Raw genomic sequence first — 27,647 nt, 5'->3', positions numbered from 1 at the left:
ATCTGAGCTCCTTCCCTGACTGCAGTGGCCTTGGTGGCACCCTCCCAAGGGGGTCATCCCAGGGCTTCCCTGACCATGCAGTTCATTCTTACAGCTGTTGAGGGTTCCCATTATTCCACCTTTGGGGCCTACACAATCCCTCCCTTCAGGTTCCAGCCTCGCACTAGAAGCATGGACTGGAGGCGCATGAGTGTCCTGGATGTGGGCCGTGTGACACAGGAAACGGATGTGGCCACCCTGCAGGAGAACCTCATTGACATCACCTTCTGCACCTTGGACCAGGAGGTGTGCAGCCACTGTTCGCAGCCTTTGGACCAGGCGCTGCTCAATGTGCTGCGCCTAGCGCAGCTCTCCATCGAGTACCTGCTGCACTGCCAGGACTTCCTGACTACCAGAGTGACCATGCTGGAGGTGCACCTGCAAGCCATCCTGAGCCAGCTGTCACAGAGTCAGCAGCAGCTGGAATGCCAGGCTGAAGAGATCAGAAATTTGCGGGAGGAAAGGCGCCAGCAACGGGAGATGATAGAACACTTGCAGCAGCTTCTGCAATGGTCAGGTGGCCAGAGCTACTATATGGTGAGGAATATCAACAAGGCAAGGGGAGTGGAAGGCCTGGGTGCCCAGCCACTGGTCCACCTGGGCCACACCTTGCCCTGGGCCCTAAGGCTGCTATGGGCCATAGCCATTGATTAGGAGCAGATTTTAGAGATGCTGCTCATGGCCAGAGAGCCTGAATGGCTGGTTAGGTTATATCTACTGTGTGTGTGTGTGTGTAGATCATACAGGTGTAGCAGATGTGTGTATGAAGGATGTGTGTGCATTGAGTGTGTGTTTATGGAGAGATTGTTTCTAAGGCATGTTTGTATGAAGGGTGTTTGTGTGTATGCTTATGGAAGGTGTAATTACGTGTGTCTAATGTGTATATGTGAATATTTGGAAGGTCCGTTTGTATGTGGTATGTGTGTGTAGTGTGTGGTGTGTAATGTGTGCCCCTGAGTGTGTGGAAGTGTACATATAAAGATGTATTTATGGTTGTGTGCATGAGTCAGGGTGTAGGTATGTCTAAGGGTGTGTGTATTTGTGGTAGGTGTGAGTATATATGTTTGTGTGTACATGAGGACTTTGTGTGTGCACTTAGAGAGTGCCATGTAAGGGTGTATGTAAGAAGTGTTTGTGTGTGTGTGAGAGAGATGATTGTGTGCCAAGGGACTGATAGAGTGAGGCCCATTGTGGAAAACGATCTCCATTATTGAATCAAGTGACAGTTCATGAGCCTGAGTGGCATTTGAGCACTAGGATGTATTTGCATGGAAAGTGTGGTTTGGGGACAGTTGCCCTGTAATAAATTGTCATGTTGGCCAGGCCTGTTGCCACACACTGAGGATATAGTCCCAAGTCATGCTGGTTCAGATTTTCAAGAAATTCATAGTTTGAGAGTAGGTGGGACAGAAGGAATCATTAAAATAGAGTGGTAGTTGACAAAATTGGTGAATTGCTAATTATGACATAAGGGTCAGAACCCTTTCACTACTAAGTGACCAAACAATGATCTAAGTTGGGTTAGGCCAAGAAGGAATTTATTGGTTGACTTAACTGAAAAATCCAGGGTTACAGTGGCACAAAAGTATGGCTTTGTCCCAGGAACAAGATGGCACCAGAATCTCGTTTCTTTCTCTGAAGCTCTTGGCAATTCTTCCTCAGGGTAGATTCCACTCTCAGAGAGATCCTTACCTGTGGTAGGAAGTTGGGCCACAGTAATGCCAACTTCTCATTTTTCAGGATTTAAGGTTGCTCTGCCAGAGGGCCAAAGTTGTTCCCAGAACCCCAGCTAGTATTTCATGCTCTCAGTGCCTCAGCCAGTCACAGGGCCCTGGAAATGCAGGGCTCTGATTGGCTTTGGTATCGGTCACGTGTTTCATGGAGCTGGGGTGGACTGAAGGCCATTCCTTGAGTGTAAGATAAGGGTAACTCCCCAGAAGAAAGCTGGGTGCTCTTATCAGAGGAAGAGGGTATGGCTAATATACTGCCAGAAATGAACAGATGTCCTTTGTAGGTGGAGAAAGTGTTAAGGTAAATGGCTGAGGAGCTGTGGGAGCACAGAGGTGGGAGAGGAGGAGTCTTCCTGAGGTGGTGTTTCAACAAGCCTTGAATGTTGAGCACAGTTTTGTAAAGGAATGTTATGGGCAGGGGCAACCAAGGTGCCACAGTGAGAAGGACACTCAGGGTAATGATTCTGGGTGGCCTGAGGTGGGTTTGGGCAGGAGACTGGTGAGAGGTGTGGCAGGAGAGGAGAGCAGAGCCAGGTCACAGTGGCCTCAAACATTGTGTAAGAGAGTGCATTTGAGTCTGAAGGCAGCGGTGGCTGTCCAACTTCAGGGACCTGTCTTTTGAGTGGGCTGCTTGAGGTGGAATTGGGGAAGCAGGTAAGGGTGCGATGAGGGGAAGGACTTGAAATGTGGCATAAGATGCTTTCTAAACTCTTCCGCAACCCACCCACCTCACATTCCTTCTGACAACTAGAAACTCATTTGTGTTATTTTAGAACTCCAAAGTGAGCAAAGTCTGTCAACCCGGGGGGGGGGGGGGGGCTTACATTTGACCTTGGGTTGTAAAAACCTTAAATCTCAGTTGTATGAATCAGACCTAAGTCTATTTTTCCGTCTTATGAGCACAGTGTAGAGAGAGGTATTCTGGGGCTGGTGCGGAAGGACACAACCATCACGGACCCTGTTCTTTGTGGGTTTCTTTGCCAGCCTCATCATGTGACTTCTGCCTCATGGTCCGTGATAGCTGGCTATGTTCCACCTCTCAAGTCCAAGTCCACATTCAATTCAGCAGGGTGGGGCAGGGGGAGGAATGTCGTGTCTCTTTCTTCAATGACACTTCCCAGAAGTTGCATATACCGCTTCTGCTTGCATGTCATTAGACAAGATTGAGTCTCATGGCCACACCTGTAGGCAAGGGAGGACGGGACATACAGTGTTTACTCTCATCAGCTTTAGGACCAGCTAAAAGTCACGGTTTCTGTTGCTAAGGAAACAGGGAAATGGGTACTGGGAGACCACTGGCCACTTCAGTCATATTTGCTCTTGTGTAAAGACTGCAGATAATCTTTCCCCTTCCTCTACTGGCTGGCAATGGCAGCCCGCAGTGCAGTGTTGGAAGAAGTTTGAAATTTCACAGTGAAAAGGATGATGGGGTAGATTGGCAGTGTCTGAAAACCGTGAAGAAAGTGAGGTAGACTCAGAGATGCTGTTGTTAGTGTCCTTGCTCTGGTGATTGTCAACCCTGGGGTGGGTCCTGGACAAGTGTGTCTTTTAAAAACTTTACATTGTGGAAAATTTCACACATATACACCAAAAGAGAGAGTAACATAATGAACCTTCATCTCCACAATAACCAGCCCGATAGTTACCAACTCATGGCAGTGTTGTTGCATTTATTCCCCTACCCACTTCCCTCCACTCCTGAGTTGTTTTTGAAGTCCATTAGTCATATGATTTTCTCTATAAATATTTCAGTGCATATGTCCAACAGACAAGGATCCCCACTTTTGAACGTAAATACAATGTCATCATCACACCATAAAAAAACAACACAAAGTTCTTGGTACGTCAAATGGATAGTCAGTGTTCACAGTTCCCTAGGATACTGGTAGTAGTTATAAGCTCAGTTATGTGTATGTGGGGGGTTGACATGACTGCCTTACTCAGAAAATGAATTTTTTGGTGTCCCAGGAGTCCCAAGGTAATGGGAGTTTTGACAGAGGGAGAATCCCAGGCTGATTCAGGTGACTTAATCCTACACTTCCCACTACTTGCTCTCTGTGTAGTGCCATCTGTGTGAGAAGACGTTCCTGAGTGCCTCCTATCTCTGGAGCCACCTTCAACAGAGCCATGAGGGCACGGCGCAAGGCGGTGAGTCCAGGTGGCCCTCCTGGGCTTGTGGAAGGACCTTGACTGGAATTCAGTGGGTGGCGGCACATACATCACCTAAGGTGCCCTCAGAACCTCATCATACATTGGAGGATGGGATGATCCCACCATCCATCCTGGAGATCCTATTTGGGGCTGGGAGGGTCTCTGACCATGGGTGTAGAGCTAAAGGGCTGGGAGTGACACAGGTAGGTTCCAGTCTTAGCTTTGTCCCTTTCAGTTCTGTGACTATGGTCAATGCTTCCCCCTCTGAGTCTCTCAGTGGCTTTCAGTATGAATGGGGCAGTTAGCCTGAGTGAATTAGAAGGGCCCTTCCCTCCTGCCTTCTGCCAATGTGCTGTTCTCTGATGCTAACTATGAATGAGCTTCCATGGGGTTAATGACCAGTCAGGCCAGTTCTTGGACTTGATTATTACATAATCTGATTATGACAAAATCACTTTAATTTTACTGTGTCACATTCCTAAAGAGTACCAAGCTGTATGTTTTCCCCATGGAGAGGTTTGCATGTTTTATATCCATGGTTTTTAATTTAATATGAAATAACTGTTAAATCATAAAATATAAACTTGGAAACAAAAATATAAAAATCCCATAATAAAACTTTTTCTTACTTTTCCCCCACTTTAATTCCCTTTTTAAAGAATAGACTTGGAGTTTAAAAATAGCACCATTTACCGGATCACTGTGTGGTTGTTATGTATGTAACTCTTCTTGGTTCTGCATTGGAGACTGCTAAAGAAAAATGGGTTTTCCACTTCTCAATATGTTTTCATTAAAAGATGTTTCTTTAAAGAATGATTGAATGCCCATCCTTATAGCACAATTATTGGCAGTAGCTAAGATGTGGAAGTAAGCCAGATGTCCACTGAAAGATGAGTGGATCTACAAAAGATGGTATGTCTGTGTGTGTGTGTGTGTGTGTGTGTATATATATATATATATATATATATATATATATATATATATAGTGAAATATTATTCAGCCTTAAAGAGAAAGGAACTTCTGACATACACTGCAACATGGATGAGCCTTGAGGACATTATGCTAGGTGAAACAAGTCAGTCACAAAAGGACAAATACTGTCATGGTTTTAGTTATATGAGGTACATAGTGTCATCAACCTCATAGAAACAAGGAGTAGAATGGTGGTTGTCATGGGCTGGTGGGAGGGGGAATGAGAAGTTATTGTTAACTCATTATAGAATTTCCTTTTCCAAGAGGAGAAATGTCATGGGCATGGATGGTGGTGATGGTTGCACAAGATTATGAAAGTATTTAATGCACTGAACTGAACACCTAGAAACGGTTGAGAATGGTGACTTTTGTGTTACATGTATTTTACCACAATCAAAAAAATTGAATAAAGTGCAATAGATATAGAAAACTTAAATACAGGAGGTAGAAGGGAGAAAATAAAAATCATGGACAATATACCTGCAGTTACTATTTTGGTGCATTCTCTGTTACTATTTTTCTCTCTACATACATAATTGCACAGGTTGCAGTTTTGACCTCGTTTATCTTCAATAAAGAATATATCGTGTTTTCCAATGCCATGAAATCATCTTTGTAAACACCATTGTTAATGGCTGAATAGTATCTCATCAAATGGCTACAGTAATTTATTTCACAAGGGAATTATTTCCTAATTTATATGGGTTACTCCAAGATTTCCCTGTCATAAACCACATGATGAAGACCATTAATGTATGTAAATCTTTGTGCATATTCCTTCTCATTTCCTTAACGTAAATTGCAATAAGTAGAGGGAAAACAAGTTCCTCAGGCAACTTTGCTATACTAATGTTCATGACCTTTTCATTAGCTTCTTAGCTCTCCCATTCTACACTCATTCCATGTCACCTATTAACCCAAATCAATTTATATTGCATCTGAAAAGTGCTTCTTTCCAAAAACTCCAATCTAAGAAAAGCCATCTCTCTCTTCAAAGAACGGCTTAGAGTTCTCATAACAGTGCCATGGATGGAACTGGAGAGCATTATGCTAAGTGAAATAAGCCAGGCGGTGAGGGACAAATACCATACGATCTCACCTTTAACTGGAACATAATCAATAGAAGAAAAAAGCAAACAAAATATAACCAGAGACATTGAAGTTAAGAACAATCTAACAATACCCCGGGGCGGGGGTGGGGTGGGGGACAGTGGGAAGAGGGGATTACAGGAACTACTATAAAGGACACATGGACAAAATCAAGGGGGAGGGTGGAGGTGAGGGAGGGAGGTGGGTTCAGCTGGGGTGGGGTGGAGGGATGCGGAGAAAAGGCATACAACTGTAATTGAATAACAATAAAAATTAAAATTAAATTAAATTAAATTGAATTAAATTAAAAAAAGAAAAATTACTAAATGTACTTTGAAAAGTAACAAAGGTACAGTTGGTGTCTTTTTCACTAACCCGCAACCCCCATTGCTTTATCACTATGTGGTTTAGTTAGAATGTTCTGTTATAATTCATTCTAAATCTCTTTTCTAAGTCAAAAAAACTTCAAGTACATACTTAAATCAACCTTGTCTAAAATGTTCATTCATAATGCATGGTGCTTTTCTTTCACTTGCAATTTCAAACTATCGGTTTAAATGCCATTATTGGAAAAAGTGGACTTACAACTACAGTTACTTCCATCGCTTCACACTCCTCTCTGACTGCTGTCAGCACCCATGGACATGTTCGCTCCATTCACAGTCAGTGTGTGCGCTCTATTGGGAGTTCTGCTGCTCTTGCTCTAGTACCTTTCTACTCCCATTTCTCTGTGTGAGCACTGTCAAAGGCGTTATGTTAAATGACAGTGAGAGCTCACATTTATTCAGCATCACGACAGGCACTATGCTCAGCACTTTGCTTGATCATGTTTCATTATCAAACAACCCTCCCAGTTAGGTGCTATTATTATGTCCATCTTCCAGTTGGGAAAGTGGGGGTCCAATAGGTGAAGTTGTTTCCCAAGGTCAATGTACACGGTAAGTGGAAAAGCGGGTGTGAGGCCGAGGTGTGTGATTGGTAACATAGGCAAGGGACTACACTCCAGTGACTTTTTCCCCTAAACCGGTCATCCTCTGCTTGCATGGTCCCCACAGAGACACAGGAGCAGGAAAAGTCTATGCAGCAGGTGGTACGAGACCTGCGGGCCCAGCTGACATCAACTCAGGAGGAGCTGACAGCCCTCTTGAAGAAGCAGAGGCAGCGGCAGGTGGGCATGGACAAGAGACAGCAGGACACTCCATTCATGGACTGCCTGGGGACCTGGGATGCACATGGAGCCCACAGGCCAAAGTTCTGGTGGTTTCTCACAACTGGGAGTCAGAGCTAGGGTGGCATCTTCCCTAAGTGGCAAATGACTTTAGACAATCTGGGAAGGAAAATTCAGTTATTTTGCCAGACCTGTCTGGCCAAAAGTAGAGCAGAGAGTTGAAGTTTCCTGCATTATTCTGCACCCTTGGGAGGTATTGGGCCTGAATGTAAACTTCTTACACAGTAGAGTCAGCTCTTTCAGGACAGAGCATGGGTCTTGTGGAAGCTCCAGAATCCAGCCCAGAGGAGGTTCTCAGTGAAGTAAAAGGAAAACCCATAAATTCTCTTCCTCATTCCTTCCTTTCTTCATTCACCCTTCCATCTCTCAGCACCTGTTCAATGATCATCAACTGTGCCAGGCCCAGTCCATTCTGAGGAGCTGAAAGACAGGAACAGCACAATCTCTATCCTCAAGGGATTGGAAAGTTCAGCTCAAAGTCAGCCCACTCCAAGTGCAAGCAACGGGGGCTGTGGGACAAATGTTCTGTGGGTCTCCATGGTGACCTGCAAGACACAGGGCCCTAGTATTTTCTCAGTAAATATTTGCCATGATTAATGATTCTATTGTTCGGAATTAATGATTCTACTGTTCCTGATGTTCTTTGTAGGAAGCAAAGACCACTTGTCAGAGGGAAAGAGACACTAAAGCCATGTTTGAGGAGTGGAAAGAAGAGCTATCTGAAGAAATAGACCAACAAAAAGAAGTACTTTGGGATGAGCTGAAAAGTTCCGTCCTCCCTGACTTTCCGTCAGAAGAGGTACCCAGTGGAAAAGACTTTTCAAATTTCCTTTGTTGAAAATGTGCTTCTGTGGTCTCAAAATTCATTTGCTTGTTTTGTGCTAGTTGTCGTTCCTCTGCCATGTGGGGGCTCAGGTACCGTGAGGCCAGATGCTGCAGACCAGTGTCTGGGATTGCATCTCTGCTCTATGCCACACTGGCCCTGTGACAGTAGGCAAGTTACTTAACCTTCCCATGCCTCAGTTTCTTTCCAGTAAGATGGGTTGCTGAGAGGGTTAAACTAGCACAGAGCACTTAACATTATCTACTATTTAGTAAGAACTTCCTAGACATTATTTTATTAATGCAAAGGACTTTTGTCCCTGGACAAGAAATGAGGCAACATTTAAACGAATGTTTTTCTTCCAGCACGTATCTGCTGAGTGCTGGCTGCATGACAGGAAGACTGAGGGTTCTGTGGAGCTCACACAAATAGCTCACAGTTATCAACTGCATCTGCTGTTTTCCAGCTCCTGTGCAGAGCACCTTACATACGTTAATTTTTAGCGCTCCTAAATATCACACAACATAACACTCAAAGTAGGCACCTCATGAGCTTATTAATTTCATCTTTCAAGTATTTTTAAAGCTATTTAACATTCCTCCTCTTCAGGTCAGGACACTGTGGCCACATGGCTTGCCCGAGGTCACACAGCTACTAAGAGACAGAACCTTGCTGGGGTTGGAACCTAGCTCTTTAAACCTCAAAGTTCCAGCTTTTCTCATGGGTATATTATTGAGTCTGTTCAGGGAAACTTTATTCAACTTACCCCAGGACTGTATCTTGGCATGTAAACCGGTATGACTAAAACTGTGTCAGGGGAAAAGGTTTAAGGAGAAATATCTTCAGAATGAATTTAGCTCCTATTGGTCCTCTGAACATCAAGGAAAATCTAGTTTTTGAAGATGAACTAGTGGTGTTTCTCACAATCATTCCACATTTTGCCTATAAAGGTAACTTTTCTGGAAGGGGATTGTCATGGGTATGGCTGGAATTTGGGGGGCTCGGTCCCGACACTCCGAGTCGGAAAGTGGAGGGTGGGAGGGGGTGGGGTGGAAATGACAGCTCTGTGTGTGTTCAGTATAGTATCCAGGACCCTCCTGTCCTCAATACCTCCCCAGTGTGGTCAGGGATGATTTGGGGAAAGTTATGTGCTGCTTCCCCAAACCGGCCTCACGCTTCCAACCCCAGCTCCTCAACCCTCATTCCTGAGCTCATCTAACACTTCCTGACTCCACACTTACCCTGACACTGTGCTGGCTGACTAGGCATTCCATACATAGGCCCTGATTGGATTTTGGGTTGTTCAGAAACCCCTTCATCAAAGGTCAAAGGGTGACTTTCAGTTAGGAAATTCTGAGTTTTGGTAAATGAGAACATAATTTTTACATAGTCAGTTTCCTTTGAACTTGAATCACATTCTCCTAAATTTTAATGTTATTAAATATAGGAGCCAAACTGAATACAAAATTCTGTGTAGGTGGATAACAAGCTCATTAATACATTTCTTAATTCTCAAGGAAAGACATCAGGTAAGATTCCATTTCCAGTGATTGTGAAAAATACTGTAAGACAGTACATTTTCTACCCATCTGTGTGAACGTCCTTATCTGGGGCCAGCCCTGAGCCCTCAGGAAAACACTAGAGAAGGAGAACCAGACTAGTGTGGTGCTCACAGCTGCGCTGATAACTAATGAGAACGTTAGGGGTTTGTGGTTGGGGTAAGATGTACAAAACTGATTCTGCTCCAAATGTAAAAGACATAACCAAGGTTAAATCCTCATCTAAACAAAACCATGCCCTGGCCTTTGCAGAAAACAGCGACCCGGCAGTCCCCCAGTGCTGTGTGCTCCAAGCTGGGGGCTCTGCAGGATGCCGAGTGCGGGGACCTGCTCAGGGAGACAGAGGAGTATGAGGCCCTGAGAATTCTCAAGGAGGGAAAAATTCAGGTGAGCCAACCCTCTGTGCCTATCCTTCCAAAGCCAACCAACAGCCCTGTGTCTTATTACAAAGTTTCCATTTTTCTTCAGTGGTGTAGGATACTTTAAAGACATTAAAATTTCTATATTTTCAGACCACCTGCCAATATAAGAAACATAGAATGGAGTTTTGGGGATGTCTGAGTGAGACTGGTGATATATACGTGTACAAAATCAGATTTCCATGGGATCTTTTTCAAAATACACACAGCTGTCTCTTCTTGAACCACCTTGCCCTTGTTCTGACACCAACCCAGTTGACAACAAGTCTTAGAAAGTGTAACAAACTGCTGGATTTGAAAATATTTGGGATGGACGTAGTGGTGTGGTGGTACTTCACAACTGGCTCTACGGAACTAGAAAATCTTTGATTTGTAGCATTTGCAGTTCTTGTGGTGTCACTATTCCCACCGAAACCTATTTCATGCTAGCAATGTACGGTCAACAAATACGGAATTGGGAAGGGGAGAAAGTGCAGACAATTGTAACTGAATATAAATAAATAAATATATTTAAGGAATAGATAAAATAAAATAAACATGAAAGAAAAATGAAAGAAAATAATTCTGCTTGGGGTTAAAAGACGTACAAAAAGTGTTAAAGAGTCAAGACTCATTCATATACATTCATTCAATGTATTCAACAAATGAATATTTACTGAGCAGCTATTGTGTGACAGGCAGCTATCTTAAATCAGACTTCCAATAACTTCTCCGTAACACACTGAAGAAATTATAAGATGAATAAAAGCTGCACTATTTAAAAATAGCATGAACAGGAATAAAAAGACTGAAAGAAAGACAAAAGCACAAAACATGTCCTGGCCTTTTCAGAAACGAGCGGCCCCGCAATCCCCCAGTGCTGTGTGCTCCAAACTGGGGGCTCTGCAGGATGCCGAGTGCGAGGAACTGCTCAGGCAGACAGAGGAGTATGAGGCCAACAGATTTTTCAAGGACAGAAAAATTCAGGTGAGACAATCCTCTGTGCCTATCCTCCCAAAGCCACCCAACACCCCTGGGTCCTATTACAAAGTTTCCATTTCTCTTCCATGGTGTAGGATAGTTTAAAGACATCCAGATTTCTATATTTTCAGACCATATGCCAATACAAGAAACACACGACGGGGTTTTGGGGATGTCTGAGGGAGACTGGTGTTATATACCTTTACAACATCAGATTTGCGTGGGAGCTTTTTCAAAATACACACAGCTGTCTCTTCTTGAACAACCTTGCCTTCGTTCTGACTCCAACCAAGTAGAAAACAACACTTAGAAAGTGTAACAAACTGCAGGTTTTGAAAATTTTGGGATGATCGTAGTTGTGTGGTGGTATTTCACACCTGGTTCTACAAACCTAGAAAATCTTTGATTTGTAACATTTGCAGTTTACTGTGGTGTCAGTATTCCCACCGAGGCTGATTTCATGCAAGCAACATACGGTGAACAAATACGGAATTGGGAAGTGGAGAAAGTGCAGACAATTGTAACTGAATAAAAATAAATAAATATATATAAAAAATTAAAAAAAGAAAATAAACATGAAAGAAAAATGTAAGAAAATAATTCTGCTAGGGTTTAAAAAACTTCCAAAAAGTGTTAAACACTCAAGAATCATTATATACATTCCTTGAATGTATTCAACAAATGAATATTTACTGAGCAGCTATTGTGTGACAGGCAGATATCTTAAACCAAAATTCCCATAACTTCTCTCCCTAACACCCTGAAGAAAATATAAGATGAATAAAAGCTGCACTAAATAAGAATAGCATGAACAAGAATAAAAAGACTGAAAGAAAGACAAGAGCACAAAACCATGTCCTGGCCTTTTCAGAAACGAGCGGCCCAGCAGTCCTCCAGTGCTGTGTGCTCCAACCTGCGGGCTCTGCAGGATGCTGAGTGCGAGGAACTGCTCAGGCAGACAGAGGAGTATGAGGCCCAGAGATTTCTCAAGGACAGGAAAATTCAGGTGAGACAATCCTCTGTGCCTGTCCTCCCAAAGCCACCCAACAGCCCTGGGTCCTCTTACAAAGTTTCCATTTCTCTTCCATGGTGTAGGATAGTTTAAAGACATCCAGTTTTCTCTATTTTCATACCATACGCCAATACAAGAAACACAGGACGGGGTTTTGCGAATGTCTGTGTGAGACTGGTGATATATACCTGTACAACATCAGATTTGCGTGGGAGCTTTTTCAAAATACACACAGCTGTCTCTTCTTGAACAACCTTGCCCTCATCCTGACTCCAACCAAGTTGAAAACAACGCCTAGAAAGTGTAACAAACTGCTGGATTTGAAAATATTTGGGATGGACGTAGTGGTGTGGTGGTATTTCACAACTGGCTCTACGGAACTAGAAAATCTTTGATTTGTAGCATTTGCAGTTTTTGTGGTGTCAGTATTCCCACCGAGGCCTATATCATGCTAGCAACGTACGGTGAACAAATACGGAATTGGGTAGTGGAGAAAGTGCAGACAATTGTAACTGAATAAAAATAAATAAATATATATAAAAAATTTAAAAAAGAAAATAAACATGAAAGAAAAATGTAAGAAAATAATTCTGCTAGGCGTTAAAAAACTTCCAAAAAGTGTTAAACACTCAAGAATCATTATATACATTCATTGAATGTATTCAACAAATGAATATTTATTGAGCAGCTATTGTGTGACAGGCAGATATCTTAAACCAAAATTCCCATAACTTCTCTCCCTACCACCCTAAAGAAATTATAAGATGATAAAAGCTGCACTAATTAAGAATAGCATGAACAAGAATAAAAAGACAAAGAAAGACAAAAGCACAAAACCATGTCCTGGCCTTTTCAGAAACGAGCGGCCCAGCAGTCCTCCAGTGCTGTGTGCTCCAACCTGCGGGCTCAGCAGGATGCTGAGTGCGAGGAACTGCTCAGGCAGACAGAGGAGTATGAGGCCCAGAGATTTCTCAAGGACAGGAAAATTCAGGTGAGACAATCCTCTGTGCCTATCCTCCCAAAGCCACCCAACAGCCCTGGGTCCTCTTACAAAGTTTCCATTTCTCTTCCATGGTGTAGGATAGTTTAAAGACATCCAGTTTTCTCTATTTTCATACCATACGCCAATACAAGAAACACAGGACGGGGTTTTGCGAATGTCTGTGTGAGACTGGTGATATATACCTGTACAACATCAGATTTGCGTGGGAGCTTTTTCAAAATACACACAGCTGTCTCTTCTTGAACAACCTTGCCCTCGTCCTGACTCCAACCAAGTTGAAAACAACGCTTAGAAAGTGTAACAAACTGCTGGATTTGAAAATATTTGGGATGGACGTAGTGGTGTGGTGGTATTTCACAACTGGCTCTACGGAACTAGAAAATCTTTGATTTGTAGCATTTGCAGTTTTTGTGGTGTCAGTATTCCCACCGAGGCCTATATCATGCTAGCAATGTACGGTCAACTAATACGGAATTGGGAAGTGGAGAAAGTGCAGACAATTGTACCTGAATAAAAATAAATAAATAAATTTGAAAAATAGATAAAATAAAATAAACATGAATGAAAAATGAAAGAAAATAATTCTGCTTGGGGTTAAAAGACGTACAAAAAGTATTAAAGAGTCAAGACTCATTCATATACATTCATTGAATGTATTCAAGAAATGAATATTTATTGAGCAGCTATTGTGTGACAGGCAGATATCTTAAACCAAGGTTCACATAACTTTTCTCCCTAACACCCTAAAGAAATTATACGATGAATAAAAGCTGCACTAATTAAGAATAGCATGAACAAGAATAAAAAGACTGAAAGAAAGACAAAAGCACAAAACCATGTCCTGGCCTTTTCAGAAACGAGGGGCCCCGCACTCCCCCAGTGCTGTGTGCTCCAATCTGCGGGCTCTGCAGGATGCCGAGTGCGAGGAACTGCTCAGGCAGACAGAGGAGTATGAGGCCCAGAGATTTCTCAAGGACAGGAGAATTCAGGTGAGACAATCCTCTGAGCCTATCGTCCCAAAGCCACCCAACAGCCCTGGGTCCTCTGACAAAGTTTCCATTTCTTTTCCATGGTGTAGGATAGTTTAAAGACATCCAAATTTCTATATTTTCAGACCATCTGCAATACAAGAAACACAGTGGTGTTTTGGGGGTGTCTGAGGGAGACTGGTGATATATACGTGTACAACATCAGATTTGCGTGGGATCTTTTTCAAAGTACACACAGCTGTCTGTCTCTTCTTGAACGACCTTGCCCTCCTCCTGACTCCAACCAAGTTGAAAACAACTCTTAGAAAGTGTAACAAACTGCAGGTTTTGAAAATATTTGGGATGGACGTAGCGGTGTGGTGGTATTTCACAACTGGCTCTACGGAACTAGAAAATCTTTCATTTGTAGCATTTGCAGTTTTCTGTGCTGTCAGTATTCCCACCGAGGCCGATTTCTTACTACCAACATACGGTCAATAAATATGGAATTGGGAAGGGGAGAAAGTGCAGACAATTGTAACTGAATATAAATAAATGAATAAATTTAAAAATAAATAAAGGAAAATAAACATAAAAGAAAAATGAAAGAAAATAATTCTGCTAGAGGTTAAAAGACGTACAAAAAGTGTTAAAGAGTCAAGACTCATTCATATACATTCATTGAATGTATTCAACAAATGAATATTTACTGAGCAGCTATTGTGTGACAGGCAGCTATATTAAATCAAAGTTCCCATAACTTCTCCGTAACACACTAAAGAAATTATAAGATGAATAAAAGCTGCACTATTTAAAAATAGCATGAACAGCAATAAAAAGACTGAAAGAAAGACAAAAGCACAAAACCATGTCCTGGCCTTTTCAGAAACGAGCGGCCCCGCAGTCCCCCAGTGCTGTGTGCTCCAAACTGGGGGCTCTGCAGGATGCCGAGTGCGAGGAACTGCTCAGGCAGACAGAGGAGTATGAGGCCCAGAGATTTCTCAAGGACAGGAAAATTCAGGTGAGCAAATCCTCTGAGCCTATCATCCCAAAGCAAGCCAATAGCCCGGGGTCCTCTTACAAAGTTTCCATTTCTCTTCCATGGTGTAGGATAGTTTAAAGACATCCAGATTTCTATATTTTCAGACCATATGCCAATACAAGAAACACACGACGGGGTTTTGGGGATGTCTGAGGGAGACTGGTGTTATATACCTTTACAACATCAGATTTGCGTGGGAGCTTTTTCAAAATACACACAGCTGTCTCTTCTTGAACAACCTTGCCTTCGTTCTGACTCCAACCAAGTAGAAAACAACACTTAGAAAGTGTAACAAACTGCAGGTTTTGAAAATTTTGGGATGATCGTAGTTGTGTGGTGGTATTTCACACCTGGTTCTACAAACCTAGAAAATCTTTGATTTGTAACATTTGCAGTTTACTGTGGTGTCAGTATTCCCACCGAGGCTGATTTCATGCAAGCAACATACGGTGAACAAATACGGAATTGGGAAGTGGAGAAAGTGCAGACAATTGTAACTGAATAAAAATAAATAAATATATATAAAAAATTAAAAAAAGAAAATAAACATGAAAGAAAAATGTAAGAAAATAATTCTGCTAGGGTTTAAAAAACTTCCAAAAAGTGTTAAACACTCAAGAATCATTATATACATTCCTTGAATGTATTCAACAAATGAATATTTATTGAGCAGCTATTGTGTGACAGGCAGATATCTTAAACCAAAATTCCCATAACTTCTCTCCCTAACACCCTGAAGAAAATATAAGATGAATAAAAGCTGCACTAAATAAGAATAGCATGAACAAGAATAAAAAGACTGAAAGAAAGACAAGAGCACAAAACCATGTCCTGGCCTTTTCAGAAACGAGCGGCCCAGCAGTCCTCCAGTGCTGTGTGCTCCAACCTGCGGGCTCTGCAGGATGCTGAGTGCGAGGAACTGCTCAGGCAGACAGAGGAGTATGAGGCCCAGAGATTTCTCAAGGACAGGAAAATTCAGGTGAGACAATCCTCTGTGCCTGTCCTCCCAAAGCCACCCAACAGCCCTGGGTCCTCTTACAAAGTTTCCATTTCTCTTCCATGGTGTAGGATAGTTTAAAGACATCCAGTTTTCTCTATTTTCATACCATACGCCAATACAAGAAACACAGGACGGGGTTTTGCGAATGTCTGTGTGAGACTGGTGATATATACCTGTACAACATCAGATTTGCGTGGGAGCTTTTTCAAAATACACACAGCTGTCTCTTCTTGAACAACCTTGCCCTCATCCTGACTCCAACCAAGTTGAAAACAACGCCTAGAAAGTGTAACAAACTGCTGGATTTGAAAATATTTGGGATGGACGTAGTGGTGTGGTGGTATTTCACAACTGGCTCTACGGAACTAGAAAATCTTTGATTTGTAGCATTTGCAGTTTTTGTGGTGTCAGTATTCCCACCGAGGCCTATATCATGCTAGCAACGTACGGTGAACAAATACGGAATTGGGTAGTGGAGAAAGTGCAGACAATTGTAACTGAATAAAAATAAATAAATATATATAAAAAATTTAAAAAAGAAAATAAACATGAAAGAAAAATGTAAGAAAATAATTCTGCTAGGCGTTAAAAAACTTCCAAAAAGTGTTAAACACTCAAGAATCATTATATACATTCATTGAATGTATTCAACAAATGAATATTTATTGAGCAGCTATTGTGTGACAGGCAGATATCTTAAACCAAAATTCCCATAACTTCTCTCCCTACCACCCTAAAGAAATTATAAGATGATAAAAGCTGCACTAATTAAGAATAGCATGAACAAGAATAAAAAGACAAAGAAAGACAAAAGCACAAAACCATGTCCTGGCCTTTTCAGAAACGAGCGGCCCAGCAGTCCTCCAGTGCTGTGTGCTCCAACCTGCGGGCTCAGCAGGATGCTGAGTGCGAGGAACTGCTCAGGCAGACAGAGGAGTATGAGGCCCAGAGATTTCTCAAGGACAGGAAAATTCAGGTGAGACAATCCTCTGTGCCTATCCTCCCAAAGCCACCCAACAGCCCTGGGTCCTCTTACAAAGTTTCCATTTCTCTTCCATGGTGTAGGATAGTTTAAAGACATCCAGTTTTCTCTATTTTCATACCATACGCCAATACAAGAAACACAGGACGGGGTTTTGCGAATGTCTGTGTGAGACTGGTGATATATACCTGTACAACATCAGATTTGCGTGGGAGCTTTTTCAAAATACACACAGCTGTCTCTTCTTGAACAACCTTGCCCTCGTCCTGACTCCAACCAAGTTGAAAACAACGCTTAGAAAGTGTAACAAACTGCTGGATTTGAAAATATTTGGGATGGACGTAGTGGTGTGGTGGTATTTCACAACTGGCTCTACGGAACTAGAAAATCTTTGATTTGTAGCATTTGCAGTTTTTGTGGTGTCAGTATTCCCACCGAGGCCTATATCATGCTAGCAATGTACGGTCAACTAATACGGAATTGGGAAGTGGAGAAAGTGCAGACAATTGTACCTGAATAAAAATAAATAAATAAATTTGAAAAATAGATAAAATAAAATAAACATGAATGAAAAATGAAAGAAAATAATTCTGCTTGGGGTTAAAAGACGTACAAAAAGTATTAAAGAGTCAAGACTCATTCATATACATTCATTGAATGTATTCAAGAAATGAATATTTATTGAGCAGCTATTGTGTGACAGGCAGATATCTTAAACCAAGGTTCACATAACTTTTCTCCCTAACACCCTAAAGAAATTATACGATGAATAAAAGCTGCACTAATTAAGAATAGCATGAACAAGAATAAAAAGACTGAAAGAAAGACAAAAGCACAAAACCATGTCCTGGCCTTTTCAGAAACGAGGGGCCCCGCACTCCCCCAGTGCTGTGTGCTCCAATCTGCGGGCTCTGCAGGATGCCGAGTGCGAGGAACTGCTCAGGCAGACAGAGGAGTATGAGGCCCAGAGATTTCTCAAGGACAGGAGAATTCAGGTGAGACAATCCTCTGAGCCTATCGTCCCAAAGCCACCCAACAGCCCTGGGTCCTCTGACAAAGTTTCCATTTCTTTTCCATGGTGTAGGATAGTTTAAAGACATCCAAATTTCTATATTTTCAGACCATCTGCAATACAAGAAACACAGTGGTGTTTTGGGGGTGTCTGAGGGAGACTGGTGATATATACGTGTACAACATCAGATTTGCGTGGGATCTTTTTCAAAGTACACACAGCTGTCTGTCTCTTCTTGAACGACCTTGCCCTCCTCCTGACTCCAACCAAGTTGAAAACAACTCTTAGAAAGTGTAACAAACTGCAGGTTTTGAAAATATTTGGGATGGACGTAGCGGTGTGGTGGTATTTCACAACTGGCTCTACGGAACTAGAAAATCTTTCATTTGTAGCATTTGCAGTTTTCTGTGCTGTCAGTATTCCCACCGAGGCCGATTTCTTACTACCAACATACGGTCAATAAATATGGAATTGGGAAGGGGAGAAAGTGCAGACAATTGTAACTGAATATAAATAAATGAATAAATTTAAAAATAAATAAAGGAAAATAAACATAAAAGAAAAATGAAAGAAAATAATTCTGCTAGAGGTTAAAAGACGTACAAAAAGTGTTAAAGAGTCAAGACTCATTCATATACATTCATTGAATGTATTCAACAAATGAATATTTACTGAGCAGCTATTGTGTGACAGGCAGCTATATTAAATCAAAGTTCCCATAACTTCTCCGTAACACACTAAAGAAATTATAAGATGAATAAAAGCTGCACTATTTAAAAATAGCATGAACAGCAATAAAAAGACTGAAAGAAAGACAAAAGCACAAAACCATGTCCTGGCCTTTTCAGAAACGAGCGGCCCCGCAGTCCCCCAGTGCTGTGTGCTCCAAACTGGGGGCTCTGCAGGATGCCGAGTGCGAGGAACTGCTCAGGCAGACAGAGGAGTATGAGGCCCAGAGATTTCTCAAGGACAGGAAAATTCAGGTGAGCAAATCCTCTGAGCCTATCATCCCAAAGCAAGCCAATAGCCCTGGGTCCTCTTACAAAGTTTCCATTTCTCTTCCATGGTGTAGGATAGTTTAAAGACATCCAGATTTCTATATTTTCAGACCATATGCCAATACAAGAAACACACGACGGGGTTTTGGGGATGTCTGAGGGAGACTGGTGTTATATACCTTTACAACATCAGATTTGCGTGGGAGCTTTTTCAAAATACACACAGCTGTCTCTTCTTGAACAACCTTGCCTTCGTTCTGACTCCAACCAAGTAGAAAACAACACTTAGAAAGTGTAACAAACTGCAGGTTTTGAAAATTTTGGGATGATCGTAGTTGTGTGGTGGTATTTCACACCTGGTTCTACAAACCTAGAAAATCTTTGATTTGTAACATTTGCAGTTTACTGTGGTGTCAGTATTCCCACCGAGGCTGATTTCATGCAAGCAACATACGGTGAACAAATACGGAATTGGGAAGTGGAGAAAGTGCAGACAATTGTAACTGAATAAAAATAAATAAATATATATAAAAAATTAAAAAAAGAAAATAAACATGAAAGAAAAATGTAAGAAAATAATTCTGCTAGGGTTTAAAAAACTTCCAAAAAGTGTTAAACACTCAAGAATCATTATATACATTCCTTGAATGTATTCAACAAATGAATATTTATTGAGCAGCTATTGTGTGACAGGCAGATATCTTAAACCAAAATTCCCATAACTTCTCTCCCTAACACCCTGAAGAAAATATAAGATGAATAAAAGCTGCACTAATTAAGAATAGCATGAACAAGAATAAAAAGACTGAAAGAAAGACAAGAGCACAAAACCATGTCCTGGCCTTTTCAGAAACGAGCGGCCCAGCAGTCCTCCAGTGCTGTGTGCTCCAACCTGCGGGCTCTGCAGGATGCTGAGTGCGAGGAACTGCTCAGGCAGACAGAGGAGTATGAGGCCCAGAGATTTCTCAAGGACAGGAAAATTCAGGTGAGACAATCCTCTGTGCCTGTCCTCCCAAAGCCACCCAACAGCCCTGGGTCCTCTTACAAAGTTTCCATTTCTCTTCCATGGTGTAGGATAGTTTAAAGACATCCAGTTTTCTATATTTTCATACCATACGCCAATACAAGAAACACACGACGGGGTTTTGCGAATGTCTGTGTGAGACTGGTGATATATACCTGTACAACATCAGATTTGCGTGGGAGCTTTTTCAAAATACACACAGCTGTCTCTTCTTGAACAACCTTGCCCTCATCCTGACTCCAACCAAGTTGAAAACAACGCCTAGAAAGTGTAACAAACTGCTGGATTTGAAAATATTTGGGATGGACGTAGTGGTGTGGTGGTATTTCACAACTGGCTCTACGGAACTAGAAAATCTTTGATTTGTAGCATTTGCAGTTTTTGTGGTGTCAGTATTCCCACCGAGGCCTATATCATGCTAGCAACGTACGGTGAACAAATACGGAATTGGGTAGTGGAGAAAGTGCAGACAATTGTAACTGAATAAAAATAAATAAATATATATAAAAAATTTAAAAAAGAAAATAAACATGAAAGAAAAATGTAAGAAAATAATTCTGCTAGGCGTTAAAAAACTTCCAAAAAGTGTTAAACACTCAAGAATCATTATATACATTCATTGAATGTATTCAACAAATGAATATTTATTGAGCAGCTATTGTGTGACAGGCAGATATCTTAAACCAAAATTCCCATAACTTCTCTCCCTACCACCCTAAAGAAATTATAAGATGATAAAAGCTGCACTAATTAAGAATAGCATGAACAAGAATAAAAAGACAAAGAAAGACAAAAGCACAAAACCATGTCCTGGCCTTTTCAGAAACGAGCGGCCCAGCAGTCCTCCAGTGCTGTGTGCTCCAACCTGCGGGCTCAGCAGGATGCTGAGTGCGAGGAACTGCTCAGGCAGACAGAGGAGTATGAGGCCCAGAGATTTCTCAAGGACAGGAAAATTCAGGTGAGACAATCCTCTGTGCCTATCCTCCCAAAGCCACCCAACAGCCCTGGGTCCTCTTACAAAGTTTCCATTTCTCTTCCATGGTGTAGGATAGTTTAAAGACATCCAGTTTTCTCTATTTTCATACCATACGCCAATACAAGAAACACAGGACGGGGTTTTGCGAATGTCTGTGTGAGACTGGTGATATATACCTGTACAACATCAGATTTGCGTGGGAGCTTTTTCAAAATACACACAGCTGTCTCTTCTTGAACAACCTTGCCCTCGTCCTGACTCCAACCAAGTTGAAAACAACGCTTAGAAAGTGTAACAAACTGCTGGATTTGAAAATATTTGGGATGGACGTAGTGGTGTGGTGGTATTTCACAACTGGCTCTACGGAACTAGAAAATCTTTGATTTGTAGCATTTGCAGTTTTTGTGGTGTCAGTATTCCCACCGAGGCCTATATCATGCTAGCAATGTACGGTCAACTAATACGGAATTGGGAAGTGGAGAAAGTGCAGACAATTGTACCTGAATAAAAATAAATAAATAAATTTGAAAAATAGATAAAATAAAATAAACATGAATGAAAAATGAAAGAAAATAATTCTGCTTGGGGTTAAAAGACGTACAAAAAGTATTAAAGAGTCAAGACTCATTCATATACATTCATTGAATGTATTCAAGAAATGAATATTTATTGAGCAGCTATTGTGTGACAGGCAGATATCTTAAACCAAGGTTCACATAACTTTTCTCCCTAACACCCTAAAGAAATTATACGATGAATAAAAGCTGCACTAATTAAGAATAGCATGAACAAGAATAAAAAGACTGAAAGAAAGACAAAAGCACAAAACCATGTCCTGGCCTTTTCAGAAACGAGGGGCCCCGCACTCCCCCAGTGCTGTGTGCTCCAATCTGCGGGCTCTGCAGGATGCCGAGTGCGAGGAACTGCTCAGGCAGACAGAGGAGTATGAGGCCCAGAGATTTCTCAAGGACAGGAGAATTCAGGTGAGACAATCCTCTGAGCCTATCGTCCCAAAGCCACCCAACAGCCCTGGGTCCTCTGACAAAGTTTCCATTTCTTTTCCATGGTGTAGGATAGTTTAAAGACATCCAAATTTCTATATTTTCAGACCATCTGCAATACAAGAAACACAGTGGTGTTTTGGGGGTGTCTGAGGGAGACTGGTGATATATACCTTTACAACATCAGATTTGCGTGGGAGCTTTTTCAAAATACACACAGCTGTCTCTTCTTGAACAACCTTGCCTTCGTTCTGACTCCAACCAAGTAGAAAACAACACTTAGAAAGTGTAACAAACTGCAGGTTTTGAAAATTTTGGGATGATCGTAGTTGTGTGGTGGTATTTCACACCTGGTTCTACAAACCTAGAAAATCTTTGATTTGTAACATTTGCAGTTTACTGTGGTGTCAGTATTCCCACCGAGGCTGATTTCATGCAAGCAACATACGGTGAACAAATACGGAATTGGGAAGTGGAGAAAGTGCAGACAATTGTAACTGAATAAAAATAAATAAATATATATAAAAAATTTAAAAAAGAAAATAAACATGAAAGAAAAATGTAAGAAAATAATTCTGCTAGGGTTTAAAAAACTTCCAAAAAGTGTTAAACACTGAAGAATCATTATATACATTCCTTGAATGTATTCAACAAATGAATATTTATTGAGCAGCTATTGTGTGACAGGCAGATATCTTAAACCAAAATTCCCATAACTTCTCTCCCTAACACCCTGAAGAAAATATAAGATGAATAAAAGCTGCACTAAATAAGAATAGCATGAACAAGAATAAAAAGACTGAAAGAAAGACAAGAGCACAAAACCATGTCCTGGCCTTTTCAGAAACGAGCGGCCCAGCAGTCCTCCAGTGCTGTGTGCTCCAACCTGCGGGCTCTGCAGGATGCTGAGTGCGAGGAACTGCTCAGGCAGACAGAGGAGTATGAGGCCCAGAGATTTCTCAAGGACAGGAAAATTCAGGTGAGACAATCCTCTGTGCCTGTCCTCCCAAAGCCACCCAACAGCCCTGGGTCCTCTTACAAAGTTTCCATTTCTCTTCCATGGTGTAGGATAGTTTAAAGACATCCAGTTTTCTATATTTTCATACCATACGCCAATACAAGAAACACAGGACGGGGTTTTGCGAATGTCTGTGTGAGACTGGTGATATATACCTGTACAACATCAGATTTGCGTGGGAGCTTTTTCAAAATACACACAGCTGTCTCTTCTTGAACAACCTTGCCCTCATCCTGACTCCAACCAAGTTGAAAACAACGCCTAGAAAGTGTAATAAACTGCTGGATTTGAAAATATTTGGGATGGACGTAGTGGTGTGGTGGTATTTCACAACTGGCTCTACGGAACTAGAAAATCTTTGATTTGTAGCATTTGCAGTTTTTGTGGTGTCAGTATTCCCACCGAGGCCTATATCATGCTAGCAACGTACGGTGAACAAATACGGAATTGGGTAGTGGAGAAAGTGCAGACAATTGTAACTGAATAAAAATAAATAAATATATATAAAAAATTTAAAAAAGAAAATAAACATGAAAGAAAAATGTAAGAAAATAATTCTGCTAGGCGTTAAAAAACTTCCAAAAAGTGTTAAACACTCAAGAATCATTATATACATTCATTGAATGTATTCAACAAATGAATATTTATTGAGCAGCTATTGTGTGACAGGCAGATATCTTAAACCAAAATTCCCATAACTTCTCTCCCTACCACCCTAAAGAAATTATAAGATGATAAAAGCTGCACTAATTAAGAATAGCATGAACAAGAATAAAAAGACAAAGAAAGACAAAAGCACAAAACCATGTCCTGGCCTTTTCAGAAACGAGCGGCCCAGCAGTCCTCCAGTGCTGTGTGCTCCAACCTGCGGGCTCAGCAGGATGCTGAGTGCGAGGAACTGCTCAGGCAGACAGAGGAGTATGAGGCCCAGAGATTTCTCAAGGACAGGAAAATTCAGGTGAGACAATCCTCTGTGCCTATCCTCCCAAAGCCACCCAACAGCCCTGGGTCCTCTTACAAAGTTTCCATTTCTCTTCCATGGTGTAGGATAGTTTAAAGACATCCAGTTTTCTCTATTTTCATACCATACGCCAATACAAGAAACACAGGACGGGGTTTTGCGAATGTCTGTGTGAGACTGGTGATATATACCTGTACAACATCAGATTTGCGTGGGAGCTTTTTCAAAATACACACAGCTGTCTCTTCTTGAACAACCTTGCCCTCCTCCTGACTCCAACCAAGTTGAAAACAACGCTTAGAAAGTGTAACAAACTGCTGGATTTGAAAATATTTGGGATGGACGTAGTGGTGTGGTGGTATTTCACAACTGGCTCTACGGAACTAGAAAATCTTTGATTTGTAGCATTTGCAGTTTTTGTGGTGTCAGTATTCCCACCGAGGCCTATATCATGCTAGCAATGTACGGTCAACTAATACGGAATTGGGAAGTGGAGAAAGTGCAGACAATTGTACCTGAATAAAAATAAATAAATAAATTTGAAAAATAGATAAAATAAAATAAACATGAATGAAAAATGAAAGAAAATAATTCTGCTTGGGGTTAAAAGACGTACAAAAAGTATTAAAGAGTCAAGACTCATTCATATACATTCATTGAATGTATTCAAGAAATGAATATTTATTGAGCAGCTATTGTGTGACAGGCAGATATCTTAAACCAAGGTTCACATAACTTTTCTCCCTAACACCCTAAAGAAATTATACGATGAATAAAAGCTGCACTAATTAAGAATAGCATGAACAAGAATAAAAAGACTGAAAGAAAGACAAAAGCACAAAACCATGTCCTGGCCTTTTCAGAAACGAGGGGCCCCGCACTCCCCCAGTGCTGTGTGCTCCAATCTGCGGGCTCTGCAGGATGCCGAGTGCGAGGAACTGCTCAGGCAGACAGAGGAGTATGAGGCCCAGAGATTTCTCAAGGACAGGAGAATTCAGGTGAGACAATCCTCTGAGCCTATCGTCCCAAAGCCACCCAACAGCCCTGGGTCCTCTGACAAAGTTTCCATTTCTTTTCCATGGTGTAGGATAGTTTAAAGACATCCAAATTTCTATATTTTCAGACCATCTGCAATACAAGAAACACAGTGGTGTTTTGGGGGTGTCTGAGGGAGACTGGTGATATATACGTGTACAACATCAGATTTGCGTGGGATCTTTTTCAAAGTACACACAGCTGTCTGTCTCTTCTTGAACGACCTTGCCCTCCTCCTGACTCCAACCAAGTTGAAAACAACTCTTAGAAAGTGTAACAAACTGCAGGTTTTGAAAATATTTGGGATGGACGTAGCGGTGTGGTGGTATTTCACAACTGGCTCTACGGAACTAGAAAATCTTTCATTTGTAGCATTTGCAGTTTTCTGTGCTGTCAGTATTCCCACCGAGGCCGATTTCTTACTACCAACATACGGTCAATAAATATGGAATTGGGAAGGGGAGAAAGTGCAGACAATTGTAACTGAATATAAATAAATGAATAAATTTAAAAATAAATAAAGGAAAATAAACATAAAAGAAAAATGAAAGAAAATAATTCTGCTAGAGGTTAAAAGACGTACAAAAAGTGTTAAAGAGTCAAGACTCATTCATATACATTCATTGAATGTATTCAACAAATGAATATTTACTGAGCAGCTATTGTGTGACAGGCAGCTATATTAAATCAAAGTTCCCATAACTTCTCCGTAACACACTAAAGAAATTATAAGATGAATAAAAGCTGCACTATTTAAAAATAGCATGAACAGCAATAAAAAGACTGAAAGAAAGACAAAAGCACAAAACCATGTCCTGGCCTTTTCAGAAACGAGCGGCCCCGCAGTCCCCCAGTGCTGTGTGCTCCAAACTGGGGGCTCTGCAGGATGCCGAGTGCGAGGAACTGCTCAGGCAGACAGAGGAGTATGAGGCCCAGAGATTTCTCAAGGACAGGAAAATTCAGGTGAGCAAATCCTCTGAGCCTATCATCCCAAAGCAAGCCAATAGCCCGGGGTCCTCTTACAAAGTTTCCATTTCTCTTCCATGGTGTAGGATAGTTTAAAGACATCCAGATTTCTATATTTTCAGACCATATGCCAATACAAGAAACACACGACGGGGTTTTGGGGATGTCTGAGGGAGACTGGTGTTATATACCTTTACAACATCAGATTTGCGTGGGAGCTTTTTCAAAATACACACAGCTGTCTCTTCTTGAACAACCTTGCCTTCGTTCTGACTCCAACCAAGTAGAAAACAACACTTAGAAAGTGTAACAAACTGCAGGTTTTGAAAATTTTGGGATGATCGTAGTTGTGTGGTGGTATTTCACACCTGGTTCTACAAACCTAGAAAATCTTTGATTTGTAACATTTGCAGTTTACTGTGGTGTCAGTATTCCCACCGAGGCTGATTTCATGCAAGCAACATACGGTGAACAAATACGGAATTGGGAAGTGGAGAAAGTGCAGACAATTGTAACTGAATAAAAATAAATAAATATATATAAAAAATTAAAAAAAGAAAATAAACATGAAAGAAAAATGTAAGAAAATAATTCTGCTAGGGTTTAAAAAACTTCCAAAAAGTGTTAAACACTCAAGAATCATTATATACATTCCTTGAATGTATTCAACAAATGAATATTTATTGAGCAGCTATTGTGTGACAGGCAGATATCTTAAACCAAAATTCCCATAACTTCTCTCCCTAACACCCTGAAGAAAATATAAGATGAATAAAAGCTGCACTAAATAAGAATAGCATGAACAAGAATAAAAAGACTGAAAGAAAGACAAGAGCACAAAACCATGTCCTGGCCTTTTCAGAAACGAGCGGCCCAGCAGTCCTCCAGTGCTGTGTGCTCCAACCTGCGGGCTCTGCAGGATGCTGAGTGCGAGGAACTGCTCAGGCAGACAGAGGAGTATGAGGCCCAGAGATTTCTCAAGGACAGGAAAATTCAGGTGAGACAATCCTCTGTGCCTGTCCTCCCAAAGCCACCCAACAGCCCTGGGTCCTCTTACAAAGTTTCCATTTCTCTTCCATGGTGTAGGATAGTTTAAAGACATCCAGTTTTCTCTATTTTCATACCATACGCCAATACAAGAAACACAGGACGGGGTTTTGCGAATGTCTGTGTGAGACTGGTGATATATACCTGTACAACATCAGATTTGCGTGGGAGCTTTTTCAAAATACACACAGCTGTCTCTTCTTGAACAACCTTGCCCTCATCCTGACTCCAACCAAGTTGAAAACAACGCCTAGAAAGTGTAACAAACTGCTGGATTTGAAAATATTTGGGATGGACGTAGTGGTGTGGTGGTATTTCACAACTGGCTCTACGGAACTAGAAAATCTTTGATTTGTAGCATTTGCAGTTTTTGTGGTGTCAGTATTCCCACCGAGGCCTATATCATGCTAGCAACGTACGGTGAACAAATACGGAATTGGGTAGTGGAGAAAGTGCAGACAATTGTAACTGAATAAAAATAAATAAATATATATAAAAAATTTAAAAAAGAAAATAAACATGAAAGAAAAATGTAAGAAAATAATTCTGCTAGGCGTTAAAAAACTTCCAAAAAGTGTTAAACACTCAAGAATCATTATATACATTCATTGAATGTATTCAACAAATGAAT

The 27,647-nt window shown here is 41.2% G+C and overlaps 1 protein-coding gene across 1 annotated transcript; it reads left to right on the top strand.

Moving 5' to 3' along the window:
* Positions 1–75: 75 nt before the first annotated feature.
* On the top strand, positions 76–27,440 carry LOC128780169 (cilium assembly protein DZIP1L-like). The gene is made up of 11 exons (XM_053917981.2): positions 76–576; positions 3,833–3,917; positions 7,038–7,150; positions 7,860–8,009; positions 9,845–9,979; positions 10,843–10,977; positions 13,841–13,975; positions 17,839–17,973; positions 21,837–21,971; positions 24,832–24,966; positions 27,399–27,440. The coding sequence occupies exons 1-11, from the start codon at positions 76–78 to the stop codon at positions 27,438–27,440; spliced, it is 1,701 nt and encodes a 566-aa protein (XP_053773956.2).
* The last annotated feature ends 207 nt before the right edge of the window (positions 27,441–27,647 follow it).

The sequence above is a fragment of the Desmodus rotundus genome, unplaced genomic scaffold, assembly GCF_022682495.2.
Source record: "Desmodus rotundus isolate HL8 unplaced genomic scaffold, HLdesRot8A.1 manual_scaffold_63, whole genome shotgun sequence".
In the NCBI taxonomy this organism is placed as follows: Eukaryota; Metazoa; Chordata; class Mammalia; order Chiroptera; family Phyllostomidae; genus Desmodus; species Desmodus rotundus.
This window is presented reverse-complemented; position numbering and strand designations above follow the sequence as displayed.

Coding starts and splice junctions, on each gene's coding strand:
- LOC128780169 (XM_053917981.2), top strand. CDS start 76: ATGCAGTTCATTCTTACAGCTGTTGAGGGTTCCCATTATTCCACCTTT. Junction 7,151..7,859: donor AGAAGCAGAGGCAGCGGCAG/GTGGGCATGGAC, acceptor TGTTCTTTGTAG/GAAGCAAAGACCACTTGTCA. Junction 24,967..27,398: donor TCAAGGACAGGAGAATTCAG/GTGAGACAATCC, acceptor TTGTGGTGTCAG/TATTCCCACCGAGGCCTATA.